The 15,901-nt window shown below is 47.5% G+C and overlaps 1 protein-coding gene across 1 annotated transcript in view; it reads right to left on the reverse strand.

The window, feature by feature from the left end:
- The window catches only part of KIF26B (kinesin family member 26B), a 444,962-nt gene that overhangs the window by 76,359 nt on the left and 352,702 nt on the right, over positions 1-15,901 (reverse strand). The window contains exons 7-9 of the mRNA XM_032389461.1: positions 13,587-13,680; positions 12,272-12,534; positions 9,297-9,480 (exon numbers count right to left, since the gene is read on the reverse strand). Of these exons, the coding sequence (XP_032245352.1) occupies positions 9,297-9,480; positions 12,272-12,534; positions 13,587-13,680 (541 nt within the window). The remainder of the gene's footprint in view (positions 1-9,296; positions 9,481-12,271; positions 12,535-13,586; positions 13,681-15,901) is intronic.

Genomic DNA, 15,901 nt, shown 5'->3' on the forward strand with positions numbered 1-15,901 from the left:
ATCAAATAAATAAATAAAATCTTTAAAAAAAAAAAGAAAACAGGTCTCACAACAATGATCCAACTTCCACCTTAAGACATAAGAAAAAAAAAATGAGCAAATTAAAGATTAAATAGCAGAAAGGAAAGAATGAACATACAAGCAGAAATCAGTGGAATAGAAAAGTAAAAACAATAGAGAAAATCCATGAAGCCAAGAGCTGGTTCTTCAGTAAATCTCGAGAATGGCTGATCAGGAAAGAAGGAGAGAAGACACAAATTACTAATGTCAGGAATGCGAGAGATGGCCTTGTTACCGTTTCTATGGATATAAAAGATAATAAGGAAACATCACACCAGTCAATTAGACAACTTGGAAGAATGGACAAATGTCTTGAAAGATGCCAAGTCCCAAAGCTCCTTCAAGGAGTAACAGGTAAGATGAATAGATTTTTGTCCATTAAAGAACTAGGATCTGTAGTTAACAACAGTTAACAAGCTTTTCACAGAGAAAATTCCAGGGTCACATGACTGCACTGGTGAATTCAACCAAACACTTAAGAAATGATAAAGTATAAGAATGGAAAAGGCTATACCAATTCTACACAAATTCTTCCTGAAAATTAAATAGGAGAGCATATTTCCAACTCATTCTATGAGGCCAGGATTACCCTGATACCAAAAACAGATCAAGATATTACACAGACAAAAAAACCAAAGACCAATATCCCTCTTGAACATGGATGCAAAATTTCTAAATAAATTAGAGAACCACATTAGGAAATTGTATCTAGGAGCATATAAAAAGGACTTTACACCACGAGTAAGTGGGATTTATCCCAGAAATGCAAGATTGGTTAAAAAAAACACCAATATAATTTACCATATTAACAAACTAAAAACAAAAATAAAAACTATAGGATTCACTCAGTAGATGCAGAAAAACATTTAACAAAATTCAACATCCATTCCTGATTAAAATTCTCAGCAAAATACTGCTCAGAATGCAGTATCCTCAGTTTGATAGTTTCTGAAAAATCTACTGCTAACATCATACTTAATGGCAAATGATCAAATGCCTTCTAAAATCAGGAATGAGACAAGAATGTCCACTCTCACCATTTCTATTCAATGTTGTGCTGGGAGCTGTAGCCATAAAATAAATCAAGAAAACAGAAAAGGTATCCAGATTGGAAAGCAAGAAGTCAAACAGTCTTTATTTATAGACTCACATGATCATCTGCATAAACAATCTAAGAGAATCCACAAAAAAAAGCAACAAGAACGAATAAAGAGAGCTTAGCAAGGTTGCAAGATAACAAGATGAACAGATAAAAATCAACTCTCTTTTTTTTTTTAAGTAGGCTCCCTGCCCAATGTGGGGCTTGAACTCACAACCGCAAGATCAAGAGTTGCATGCTCTACTGACTGAGGCAGCCAGGCGCCCCTATATTTCTACGCAGTATTTACAAACAACTAGAGACTGAAATTTTAAAATACCATTTACAGGGGCACCTGGGTGGCTCAGTTAAGCATCTGCATTCGGCTCAGGTCATGATCTCAGGGTCCTGGGATGGAGCCCCGCATCGGGCTCCCTGCTCAGTGGGGAGTCTGCTTGTCTCTCTCCCTCTGTCCCTCCCCCCGATTGTGCTCTCTGTCTCTCTCAAATAAATAAAATCTTTAAAAAAAATTAAAATACCATTTATAACAGGATAAAAATATGAAATACTTCAGCATAAATTCAGCATATAGACAGACCTATACACAGAGAACTACAGAATATTGTTGAGAGACATTCATGAAGACCTAAAAACCAGAGAGAGAAACTGTTCATGAGTCAGAAGACTCAGTATGATTAAGATGTTAATTCTCGCCAAACAGATCTATAGATTCAGTGTAATCCCAATCAAAATCCCAGCAGTCTTTTTTGGTAGAAAGTGATGGTACAAAGTCAATTTAGAAGCCAACTCTAAAATTTATATGGAAATGCAAAGGACCTAGAATAGTCAAAACAACTTTTTAAAAATAAATACAGAACTGGAAGGCTAATAGTACAGTATATGATTTCAAGTCTTCTTATAAAGCCACCATAAACCAAGACAGTATGGTACTGGTGTAAAGACAAAGAGAACAATGGAAGAGTATACAGAGTCCAAAAGCAGAGCCACACAAATACGTACAAATAATTTTTAAGAAAGGTAATTTAGTAGAGAATAGTTTTCATAACAAACGGTACTGGAACCATTATATATAGCTCAGGGTTGTGAGAGCAAGCCCCACCGTGGGCTCTGCATTCAGTGCGAAGTACGCTTGAGATCTCTGTGCCCCATTCGCCCGCTCACATGCGCTATCTCTCTCTCTCGCTCTAATTATATGTGTGTGTGTGTGTATATATATATATATATATATATAAACTGCATGTCTTTTACCAGTATGTTAGCAGGTTTTTCAGAAGCACTTTTATCAGACTGAAGATATTGCCATAATATATACACATATATGCAAAAAACCCTTTAATCCATATATTGCACAATTTACTAAAAAAATGAATCAAAGACCTAAATATAAAACCTAAAATTATAAAACTTCTAGAAAAAAGCATAGCATGAAACCTTTCTGATCTTGGGTTAGGCAAAGATTTCTTAGCTATGAAACCAAAAACGTGATTTATAAGAGAACACACAGATAAACTGCACTTCGTGAAAACTGACTATTTCTGTTCTTCAAAATACATGGTTAAGAGAATAAAAAAGCAAGCCACAGACTGGGAGAAAATATCTGCCAAACATATATCTGATAAAGGACTTTTATCCAGAGTACATAAAAAACTCTCAAAACTTAATTATAAGACAAAAACCATTTCCAAAAGAGCAAAAGACACTTCACCAAAGAAGTTTTGAGGGTGAGGGCTATGTTCATTGATTGCATGGATGCTTTCATGGGTGTATATACGTATGGCAAAACTTACCCAATATGTGGATTACTGTATCTCAAGTGTATCTCATTAAAGCTCATTAAAGCTATTTTTTTTTTTAAGATTTTATTTGAGAAAGAGGTCAAATTAATTTTATTTATTTGAGAAAGAGAGTGCACAGGGAGGGGCAGAGGGAGAAGGACAAGCAGACTCCCCGCCGAGCAAGGAGTCGGACGCGGATGTGGGGCTCGATCCCAGGACCCTGGGACCATGACCTGAGCTGAAGGCAGACACTTCCCCGACCAAGCCACCCAGGCGCCCCTGTTTTGTTCTCATCCAGGAAACCTGTCATGACCGTCCTGTCAGGGGGCAGCTGGGCTTCACCCCTTCAAGACCTGTGCCCCTCACCCTGTGCCATGTGGCCTCAGCCAGGCCCCGAGACGGCAGGGGCACCAGGCTACCTTTTCGCCCCTGCCCCACTCTGCGGGGAGTACACCCCCAGCACATGACCCCAGCTTCTAGATCACTCCCCGGGCAGCAGCAGACTCTGGTTCCTCAGGCCTCTGCATTCCCACCTTCCAGGGTGGCTCAGCTCCTCCTGCTTCTGGGATGGCTACTATTCCCTCTGCCTCCCCTGCTCCACGTGGACGGCAAGCAGCAAAGGTAGACACAGAAACTTCTGGAAGCTGTTGTGGAAACCATGACTTTTGGGGCAAGGCGGGAAAAGGGGTTGGGTGGGAAAGTAGATGCAGGGGGTGGGGCAGGGTCTGGGTCCTGGTGAGCGTGTGATGAGCATGTGGCCAGTCTCTGGGCGTCCCCACATCTGCAGGCAGAGCCCACACGACTGCAGATGCGGGAGGGTGAGGCTCTGCTCACCCTGTAGGACGGAAACATTCGGGAACCACCGTCCTAACCCTCACTTGGCCTCTACTGAGCCCCACCCTCAATGTCCACATCTAGGAAAAAAGGTGATGAGTGTTTACGGAAAGCCCAGCATTTCCATTCACGGGGGTCCAGTGACTCCGGTACATCCATGGCCAAGAACTGTTCACATCAAGGACGCTACATTTTCTTCACCTTCTGCTCTCCCCAGGAAAAACCCTCATGAGGGAAGATAAAATACGTGACTTCTCTTTTATCCCATTTCGTATCATGCAAGATCAGGTCACGGCAGCATGCTAGGGAAATAGTTATTTTTAAAGCAAAATATCATCTGCTTTGCAACCTAATTATATAGACAAGAGCAGCTCAGATATTCCACCTGTGCCGTAGATTAAAGGGCAAAGACAGGGACCGGTTTGGACTTTCAGACTCTAATAGTCCATTTGATGTAATGGAATAAAATGCATAATGTACATGGAGTAAAACAGAAGACAGAGAACAAAAGGCACAGTTTAGACCGTGCCGAAGAAGAACGTTATAAAATACCTATAATTATAGCTTCATGACTCAAAATGGGAGTCACATTCAGACAATGGAAAATCGAGTCTGTCTGCCATAGCCACTGAAGTTGGAGTGGCCACAGAGTTCTGGATTCCACACGTGGTGCTTCCTCGGAAGGGCGCAAGGCGAGCGCGCCTCAGCCATTTGCTACTGGCAAGAACGTACGTTACTACGGATGGCTGGTGAGAAAGTTCCATAATCAATGAATAATCCGAGCAGGTAAGAAGGCAGATTCCTTGCCCACTCGTCAGATTTCTGGGGTCGCAGCTGCAGGGTGAAAGGAGCTAAACTGCCTTCAGTCACCCTTCACTCACCCTCTCCTGTATATATATGGTAAGTCTGGAGCTTGACCAGACCCAAACACCCACATGCCTTACTCTCCCTACAGGAAGCAATCCTAATTTCATCCCATTCCTGAGCCACCCTCCTAACTCATGTTTACCGAGGACCCAGGAGGTGCCAGGAAATGCTCTTCTCCGATAGCACTTAATTCCTATCCTGTAATGTGAGAATCGCTTCCGTGGGGCAGATGAGGAAAACGAGGTTCACAGGGCTTAAATAAATCGCCCCTCCATAAATAAAAAATAAATTGCCCAACATCGAGAAAATCAATGCTGAATCAAAGATGAAAATTCGGAGCTAACTGTAAAGCATGTAGAAGCTCTTTTAACTCACCTTCTCCTAACTTCGTGGTTCCCAAACTTGGCTGCACATCAGAATCACCTTGGAATCTAAGAAAACACAGATGTCTGGCTCCTATGCCAAGGCTTTCTAATTTAACGGGCCTGGAGCGCCCCACGGGCACTGGGTTTCACCCGAAAAGCTCCCCAGGTGACTCTCAGTTGCAGCAAAATTTGGGCACGGCTTCCTTGCCACGTGGCCCTCACCTGTGAGGCATGCCTCCTGATGCCCTAGGCACGCGGGATCCTCATGGCCCGTGTGGGCTGTTTTCTCATTTGTCTGTGCTCTCTTGCTCCCCGCACATGAGCTGTATGTGAGCCACCCAGTCAGTTAAGCATCTGCCTTTGGCTCAGGTCATGATCCCAGGGTTGTGGGATCGAGTCCCGTGTTAGGCTCCCTGCTCAGTGGGGAGTCTGCTTCTCCTTTTCCCTCTGCCCCCCTAACCCCGCTCATGCTCTGTCCCTCAAATAAATAAAATCCTGTTAAAAATAAAAAGAGATGCCGAATTAGGTGGAAATGAGAAATTATAGAGTGGGAAAAATTTTAAGAATCTAGAAAAGGTCTAATACCAGCTGGCTACATAAATGTCTGTTGAGTTCTTGAATCACTTAGAAGAAATTTAAAGCAAAACCCAGACTATTAATATGAGCATGGTTTATAAAAGCAGAACTTTAGGTTGCAAACTCATCTCAAAGAGAAAACCATGGCCCTGTATCAGAAGATGGATGACTAAATACCCATCTGTATGTTTTTAGTTAAAATAAAATGTTCATGGCATGAATGTATCATTTTACAGGAGTCCCCCTTTTGACTAACTTTTTCAATTAATCATCTCCTGATTGTGTTGCACAGGAGGACTTCTCTGAACTCACACCCTCTGCTGATGTGACAGATAACCAGAGGGTCTTTCTCTTTCAGAAACATAGCTAAACGAGGTAACAGAGAAATACACTGATGTTTTGAAAACATAGCACACGTTCCATTTGATTTAATACAGTGTAATACATCTTTATGAGGAGCAGCTCTTGATCATTAGGGCCTTGGGGCTCTTTCCCAAGGCTCGAATTCTATCAGGGGTTCTCAGCCTTTAGAGATGAGCTTGGCAAAGCAGGCGAAGGTTCCAGAACAGGTGGAGAGTTAGCCCCACTAAGACTGTAAAAACCCTTTAAGCCGGGGCAATATTTTAAGCCTAACCTAATGCTATGTGCAAAACAGTAATACATCAATGTAGAATTTTCTCTTCTATTCTGATTGGACACACTTAAAACATTTTTGTCCGCCTCTTTATATGTGCATATGTCTGTATACATATGTGCATAAAGAATACATACATGTGTAAGATTCAGGTGCATGCATACACATGGCTAGTTCTTACAGGGAGACCTCTCTGAAATCTACCATCTAAGCTTCTGATGGCCCGTTCACAACAGCACGCTCTGCTCTCTGCTTCCCTGTAGGGTAACTAATTAGTAAACTTTCCTTTAATTGAGTTCTGGCTGCCAGCCCCACAGGGATTATTACTTATATATAAGCAAAAATTTCCATTTTAAACAACACTCTGAATCTCATTATATTTTACGTAGATATAAATTCACTGAAGTCAAGTGAACCATAGGCCAGAGGCCAGCTATGCACATCCTGGCGGGGATTCCTGTCCTCCCGGGAAGCCGGGTGCTGTGTCAGGCAGGTGACGTCCCCTGGTGTCTCCCCCGCTCCCTTCTCATCTACAGATACATTAGAAAGTACCGAAAAGGGTTTTGGGGAGCCATTAACGGTACTTACTTTTTCCTTTACCCTGAATTTATTATTTAAAAGCAATTTGTCTTCACGATGTATAAACAGCAAGAAGGGGAATGGGATGTTAAATATTCCATAAGTGTCCAGACGCGCTGCGTAGTGACAGGTTGAGGGAAAGACCCAGCCCACACCTCTGGGAAGCTGAATTTCAGGTTCTTACAGTTACAGTCTTTTAATTAACTGTTTATTTTCAAGATTCCTCCCTACTTTCAGGTTCCAAATTGAGAGCAGAAACGTGGGGGGAAAAGAAGTGAAAAACTAAAACAGTTGTTCTCAGCGCGGTTTGAAAGGAATGCGGACGAGATTATACCATCTACTGAGATCTTCTGCTCAGCACATTTGGAAGCAATTTGGCTGAAAATTCGGATCTTTTGCGAGTCACTCTCTGCTGAAAGTACAGCACCCATGGCAGGCTCTGATTATTATCATTATTATTGACTTAAAAGAATAGAACAGCTTAAAAGAAATAAAGCTTAAATAAAATTAAAAAACTTAAAAGAATAAAACATTTCTCAGACTCCCATGTTCATGCTGCTAAGACCCAACCCAGAAAAAACAGTGCGGGCAGAACTGAGAGCCAGCCCCCAAGACTGTTAGGGGGGATAATTCTGTGACAAGTCTTAAAGGTCTGGATCTTCTCATCCCTATCCTAATCCCTTGTTTCCTTCTTTGAGAGAGTTTTTCTAAACGGATGTGCGGTACTCGGTGTGAGCCCATCACTGAGAATCAATCTCCTCTGGAAGTTTCCCCTTCAAACTATCTTGCCCTCCCTGCAGTCAGACCCTCATGACCTTGGCTGGTTTAAGAGAAGTCCAGTGCCCCACCAGTGAGGCCAGTATCTCTAGACTCCTGGGCAGCCCCAAGGCCAGGGCAGATGGGGAGATCTCAGGCCTGGGGGTAGGAGGAGGGGCAGGGGCAAGTCTCCAGGCTCGGTCTAGAAAAATAAGCAAACAACCGGTACACACAACAATGTGGATGAATCTCAGATGCATTACGCCACATGCAAGAAGCCAGACACAAAAAGGCCACATGAGGACCACGTGATTCCATTGATATGAGGTTCTGGATAAAGGCAAAACTAAAAGGACAAAAACCGGATCAGTGGTCGCCAGGGGCTAGAGGTCGGGGGAAGGGAGCTTTCGGTGCTGATGGCTTTGTTCTCTATCTGGATGGTGGCAGGGGTTACACAACCATACAGATTTGCCAAAACCCATCTAACAACACACCAAAAGGGTAAGTTTTTCTGAATGTAAATTGGACTTCATGACACCTGAATTAAAATAACAACAGTTAAGGAGAAGGAGAAATGGCAGACGACCGGGCCAGCAGAGGCGTTGAGACTGGGGAAGGGCAGAGCGTCCACTGGGGGCAAGAGAAGCCCCAGGAGCTGTCCCCAGGATACTGGTTTCCAGGTCTTTGGGCAACAGGCAGACTTGCGGAGAAACTGGGAAGCCTGTCCCCTGATCCCAATTGGATGCCTAACTCCAAGCTCCACCTAGAATTAGGTTTGTCAATTGCTTCTGTGTTAGTCAATTAGCTTCACAATTTCCAGGCACCTGGGTTAGTCTCCTAGCTTGGGGCTAGTGTTTGTTTCCCGGGCACCCAGTGTCCCGAGGCAATCATTTTCAGTGAGCACTGGGGGCCAGCGGCCTGTGTTTTGAAAGCCCTTAGAAGTGGACATCAAGAGAATAGGGAAGCCCTGTGGCTCACAGGGGAAAAGCCCAGCTGGGTCAATGGACCACGTGGCCCATGGTCCAAAATCCCACCTGAGACACTCCCCAGCGTGCAGAGCGTACATGACTGGGCAGACAAAGGGTAGAGCACCTCACCGAGGTCAGTGCTGGATTTGTAGCCCAGAGGGGACTATGTACCCAGCACACTGGGGTCCTGGAAGTGCAGCTCCTCACAGAGCTGGCCAGAACCCTGGGTCTTACAGAAGAACGCCACCGAGGGACGGAGGCAGCCAGAATCCAGTTATTCAAAAGTCTGATTTATAGATTATTTAAAAAAAACATGCCTTTGTTTCTCCCAGGTCCATAGAATGGACTCAAGCTAATGATGAATAACCTATCACCAGGGTGCTTGGGGTGTAAATCTTGGCCTTTCCTGAAGAGCACCTGTAAAGTGTGTGAACAAAAAGATACAACTAACCAATTGTTTTCCATTTAAAGTTTGTTCTCTATCACCATCCCCTGGGAATTGCATTTGTCCATTATCCTTGTCAAGGCAAACCCTTTTCTCCTGGACAGTTCAAAGTAAACTGCAGCCCAGACTCTCTCATCATCTGGAACTCCAAATCAGCACCCTCGGGACCGGTGCAATGGTACCCCACTAAGAAAGGGTCAGGGGTGCTTGGCTGGCTCAGTCGGTGGACTGAGGGGGGTGGTTCGATCTCAGGGTCAAGAGTTCAAGCCCCACGTCGGGCATGGGGGGGTCAAGGCTGCCCTGGATGATGGGCTGGGCTGGGCCGGGCCCGCACTTACTTCCCCCTTTCCCGCTCTTCTCCATGCGGTACTGGTAGATGTGCAGGGTGAAGAGCATGTGCGAGTTGCGGTGGTCATCCTCGTCACAGTCCTGCTGGCTGCCCCGGCGTGAGGCAATGGCGGCGTCCAGGAAGAAGGCGGCCTTCTCGGCCGTGGGCGCCCGCAGTTCGCTCTGGTTCTGCAGCTGGAAGACACAAGCCAAGAGCTGAGGCCTCAGACCGAGGAGGGCCTGCGCGCTACCTACGCCTGGCCCTCCATTCTGCAGAAAAGCTACGTGCCTCTTGGAGGCTAGGGATCCTTCTGGAACAAGGGCCTGGACTCACGCGCAATTCTCTGCTTCACAAATCCTTTTCTGAAAGTTAATATTGAGCACGCATAGTGGATGAAAGCTGGTTTTACCCGTTTCACAATTTGAGTCTTAGTGGGTGTGAAGAGCCAGTGGTCATATCCGAGTGACCAGGGGGAGCAGGGGGCCCAGCCTGACCTCAGCAGAGCCCAGCAAACCCGTACCCTGGGCTACCCACCTACCTAAGAAAACCCGGGGGACGCGACCACAACCTGATCTCAAAGACTAGAATGTTTGCAGACAGGCGGGTGACACAGTGGGATCTCAGGCCAGACAGCACTGGCTCCCCAAAGAAGGAAAAACCAACCCTGGTTAACTTTAACTCCACTCCCAATTTCTCCAGTGGCTTAAAGCCAGTTTTAGGCTTACCTGTACGAGCATGGTTTAAACAAGACGTGAAAACACCCAACATACTTGAATGTCTCATCTCTATTAAGAAATATCTATTTTTATCTTTAGTTTTTAAATTCACGATCATGGCATATTAAGAAAGCACTGTGGGCCACGTGTCTAAATCCTATGAGATCCCTTGGAAATTAGAGTAAACTTGCATCAAAACAATATTATCAGAATTCGACTAACACTCCTTCTTGGGCAGAGAAGAGGATACATCTGATTTATCCAAAGAAACAATCTGCGATATATGCCCCAGGGTTGGTACACATTCTGACAATTTTCTATATCTGACTCTGACTGCACTTCTAATTCTGAACTGTGAGAGCTGATTTTGGAATCTGGCACCTTCAAAATCCTCAGACTTCAAAGAGAGACTCTATTGTGTTTACTGTCCCGTTCTTACTATGGCAGAAAGATAAGCTAAAGAATTTTTGTGATTTTTCAATAAGAGTTAAAGAGGATGTTGATCAGTTCTTCTTAGTCTTCAGTAAACCCGATCCTTCGCCTACATGGGACCTCACTGGCAGAGTTTTTATAAAAGTGAATGGAGTTGTAAGTAAGTGATGAATCACTGAATTCTACTCCAGAAACCAATATTGCACTATATGTTAACTAACAAAATTTAAATTAAAAAAAAAGTGAATGGAGGCTACATCGTATTTGAACATCCAAGTAATTCTCGGAAAGGGAACAGCAGGCCCCTGCCACTGAGCAGAGCTTCTCAAAGTGTGGTCCCTGGACCAGCAACTTCAGCGCCACATGGGAACTTGCTACACGTGCATGTTTTGGGGATTTATCCCAGGCCTCCTGAATCAGAAATTCTAGAAGTGCAGCCAGCTGTGTTTACCTAGTCCCCCAGGTGACTGATGAAGACTACAGTCTGAGAACCCTTGGGTTCAGCTTTGCAAGACCTATTAGTTTGCATTCTGATTAGATTCCATATCCAAATGGTATTGGATGCACCTGTTAAAACTACGAGCAGCCAATTTTAGTCAGACATGGTGTCCACCCTTAAGCAGTTGCAGAGAACTAACCAAGCAATCCCAACCAACAAAGGAGAAACATCTAAGAAGGCTTCCTGGAGGAAGTGACATGGAGCTGCTACCGAAGGATAGGGACTTTGCCAGAAGAAGAGCAGGAGGGGAGGGGGAGTGTTGCGTGCACATAGGTAAGAGGGAGGATGGTTGGCGTCTGAGGGCCTTACAACGGAAAGTGTGGTCAATCACTGGGAAGCTCAGGAGAAACTCATAACCAGGGGCCCTATCCCAGCCCTACTGAGCCAGAACCCGCATGGTTACGAGATCCCCAGTGACTCATATGCACACTGAAGTTTGAGGGGCACTGCATCTTTAGGGACCTGCATGTAATTTACAAGGAGTGGAAAGAGATGTTAGAAAGGTAGGCAGGGGGCGGGTCACGTGAGACCGTGCAAATCATGATGTGGTTTGCACGGGGAGGGGATTCATAACAGGAATGGAAGGATCTGAGGTGCTCGGATCAGAAGAACGTGGCCAGGTGTGAGTAGATGGGTGTAACAGGGAGGTATCCTCACCTGTGCAAACAGATCCCACCTGGGATGAGGCAGGGACTCATCGAAATGAACTTATCTAAAAAAAAACCCTTAGAAATAAAGCCTGCTGGAGACAGAAAGAACCGATTCTTCTGGATATGAACCAGGGAGCTCAGAGTCCTTCCTCCACCTACTGTCAGCCGGTGAGGGACAGACACACACAGCAGTCCTGCATCATGCCCGGCAAAGGTGGACTGGAGCTTCTCTGGGCTTCCACAGCTCTAGCAATTACATCATGGCTCTAATTAGAAAGTGGTTATTACTTTTTCCTACCGCACTAGTAAGCCGGTAGTAAAGCCAGGGCCAGAAACACGGTTTATAGAGCCATAAACAGCCCCAGTAATGGCTGGAGCTCTTTGTGCGGAGCAGTAAATATTTCGGCTTGTTGTTTAAACAAAAGAAAGACTGGACTTTCTTTTTTCGAAAGGGGCGTAAAGAAAGTGAATTCCATTTCCCCCGAACGCTACAACAATCGTGGCTCCTGCTCATTGTCAATTAGATTCAAGGTACAAATATTTAGGTTGGGTGAGCGGATGGCTCTGCCGCTGCAGGCCATAAAGTTCCCGGCCACCTTCAGGTAAACACTCGCAAGCCCGCCCGGTTTACATGTGGACGGAGCTGCGGGGATCACGGGGTGCGGCGCCCCAGGCAGGAGCCGCTCACCTGCGTGCCACAGATGGGGTCCTCACACAGGTACACGCCCGGGGACTGGCCGTCCTGCAGGCTGCCCGTGGCCACCTCGGCCAGCAGGTCCCGCAGGTTCTCTTCTTTGCCCCACACTTCCACGGCTGAGATCCGCACCGAGAACCGGGCTCCGGTCTTCTCCTTGCGTTCATTGATCAGCTTGAAGAGCCAAGAGATAGCACAGGGGATGATGCCAAGGTTCTGCATGGAATCGTCCTTTCCAATCATGGTGTAGGATTTCCCTGGGGGGAGCGAGGCAAGGAAGGAACACAGTGTGAGTGTCAGGGCAGGGGGGGATGCATTCTATGAAATGTTCCCCCCCAACCTGCAGGGAAGCTGGGGGAAGGGAAGGAAGGAAAGGAAAAGGAGGGAAATACTAAGCATTGATGACACAACAACAAAGGGCATTTCCTAGTACTAGGGACAAAGAATGTGAGCACCCAGATGGAGGACAGGATTTAAGTCCGGACTGAGCTCACTGTGATGGTTCTTTTTATCACCACCCCACAGATTAAATCTACAGACTTGCACTTTATATCCTTCCTCAAGTTAAATGCGGTGTATATTTTTATAGCAGGAGCAAATTCTATTAAAATCTGCATTGCTGCTTTGATCAGAGATCAAGAAGACCGAAGGGAGCTGAAATGAGCTTTCTGTCTCGGCCTCGAACTGGCCTCCCTCACTGCAAAGCCTTTGTGGGAACCTCTGCCAAGGGGCACTTCTGGAGTTCCCCAAATTCCTAACTTCCCAGCACATAAGGTAAGGCCTGCTGAGCAGATGGCCCCAGGCCAGGATTAAGAAGGCCCCTGAAGGGGGTCCAGTCAACCAAACCCCTGTCTGGGTGCTCCCCTGCCCCCCTTCTCCTTTCTCGCTCGGCACAGGCTGGAGGCTGGGGAGCGAGGCTGGCTGTCAGACACTCTCCCCAGACGGGTCCTGACATGGTTGTTGGCTTGGCTTAGAGGCCGCTCCTCTGGCTTATTGTGGGCTCCATCCACCACCACGAACCCAAGAGCCCTGCTTGGCACGTGTCCCTCCTCCTGCTGGCTTTCTGGGCATGCCCCTGACCTGCACCAAGTGGGAAGGACCCCACCACCACTTTCCTAGAACACTGAGTCTCCACTTAGGATGAATGCTACATGTCAAAAGCAGAAATGGTGACTGGTGATTCTTCAGTTGGGCAGGCACCTAAAGGAGACAACCTTCCCTTTCATCTGCAGACTCTGGGACCAGAACAGAAGACCAGACCATGTGCCTGGGAATACACGCGGCAGGAACAAGGAAATTTCTCACTGACCCAGCTTGGCGTGGCCAAAACAGAACACACAGCCGTCTGCCCCGTTGACCACAGACTGGATCACCTCTGCCACAGTTCCAGCACACACTTCAGCCTGGCAAACACGAGAAGAGACACACGCAGTGAGTGGACCATTAGCGATGGGAACGGGAGCCCCCTTCCCGGGGCTTGGGTGCCAGGGTCACGGCGTGATAGATGGGTCAGGCCGTAATGCAGTTCTGGGGTGCTCAAAACCCTCCGGGACCTCTGCCTCTTGCAAGCCCGAGCCTTACACAGATGACCTGCAAATCACCCCTCTGCTAATTTATGGTGCATTTCAGCTGCTGTGTCTGCAAGCCAGGTGGGAACGGGCTGGCATGGGACACTGGGTGCTTTCGTGGACCTCAGGCTCTCCCTTGATCTGCCCTTCTGGCCTCCTGGACAAGCCTTTTAAACTTCCCACTGGCCCTCTGGATCCTTCACTCACACACACACAAACACACGCATGCACATGCACACACACACACTCACAACACATGAAATGGACCAAGCTTATTAGTGGGAAAAAGATGATGTGCCATTTCAGAAAAATGACCTTGGGCAACATTGTATTTCTGACAGAAGCAGGAGGCCTGTAATCTACATCTGCTTTCTCTCCAGCCTCCTTCCTCTTTCTTGATCCACATCCCCTTCTTTTCAAAACCAGCCTTTTCTTTCTCTCTGTGCAGAGTCAACGTACAATGTCAAAGGCCACTTGTCAGGATGTTACGATGGCAGTTCTTCAGCCGGCATGGCTCAGCTCCTACACGACTGTCTAAATCCTGAGACCACGACCAGGCTCTTGACTTTTTCTATCTCCCCATTAACACCCCGTAATACAGCACTCCACAAACCATGAGAACTCCGTGAATTCTGCGGCTTCACTTGGAGATCTGAGAACTCCCTCTGGGTGGCAGGAGGACAAAATCACGCCCGGTGTGCTGTCCCCACCAGAGTCAGAACCCCAAGAATCCCTCGGAGGCGTCAAAGCAACGCACCCCCCATGGGAATCCGAGAGCCACAGCCTTGCCAGGAACGTGGCTGCGGGGGTGCGACCAACCTGAGTATTAGGAAATCGATTCTCTCTCCCAAACCAAAATCGAAAAACCACACTCCCACCCGTTCTTGATCGTTCTGGTGGTCGCCTCAGCAACTCGGCTGGGGGCTCCTCCTGGGCCGAGGAGGTGGAACGATGAGGCTGCCGTGGGGACCGCGGGATCTGTCACACTCCCAGGGCCTCCCCAGCGAGAAGCCGTTTGGAAGCCCCGAGACGGAGGCTGGAGAATCTTGATGGAACTTGCCACAGGGGCCTCTGCAGAGCGGCGAGGAGCCTCCGTCTTCTTTGGACAAAAAGTGGGGTGGGGGTCAGGGGGCTGAGAGCCCACCCTGACATAGGCTGTACTCGATGCAAGGGCAGCAGGGAGGAAGCTGGGTGTGTGTGGACCAAACGGCCTTCATCGAATCATCTGTGCAAAGGCCCGAGGACACAGGAGACAGGCCTCCCCTTGCGGAGTTCCTGCCCACCATCCACGGAGAACAGAGTGGTCAGTGACCTGTCCGTCTCTTATTGCTAGGAGCTGACATGGCCCCTGGAAGTGCCCTGCTGCCTTTCGCTTTGGGCCTGCAGAAGCAGGCAGCCTTCCCCAGCCCAGGCCCCCAAGGCAGGGCCAGGTCGGCAGCAAGCCTCTGCTCTCCCACAGGTGTGAGTCCTCCCCACCCCCTTCCTGCTCAGGACTGAATGTTTGTGTCCTCTCCCACCCCCCAGTTCCTATGTTGAAACCCCACATCCAACGCGATGGCATTTGGAGGTGAGGAAGCCTTTGGGGAGGTGACTAGGTCATGGGGGTGAAGCCCTCCTGAATGGGATTAGTGCCCTGAGGAGAGAGGCCCCAGAGAGCTCCCTTGGGCCACGTGAGGACGCAGCGGGAGGACAGCTATGAATCAGAAAGGGGCTCTCGCTGGACATTGGATCTACCAGTGCTTTGACCTGGGACTTCCCAGCCTCCAAAACTGTGAGAGAGAAATTTCCCTAGTTTATAAGCACCCCAATCTGTGCCGTTTGTTATGGCCGCCCAAATGGACCACGACACCTTCCCAAAACCAGAGCCTCAGAGGTCTGCCCCAGAGGGGGCAGTGGGCGGCTGCCAAGGCCTCTCAGGCGTCCTAAGAGGGGCTCATGGGGGCAACGAGGAGCAAGGGCTGTTCTGGTCCCTGCTGAGCTTCAGGAAACTGATGTCCCGACAGACTGACAGAAAGCCGAGTTCCTCGCTGCCTGGGGCCTCCCTGGGGGCCGCTGC

The sequence above is a fragment of the Phoca vitulina genome, unplaced genomic scaffold, assembly GCF_004348235.1.
Source record: "Phoca vitulina isolate PV1807 unplaced genomic scaffold, GSC_HSeal_1.0 scaffold54, whole genome shotgun sequence".
Lineage (NCBI taxonomy): Eukaryota > Metazoa > Chordata > Mammalia > Carnivora > Phocidae > Phoca > Phoca vitulina.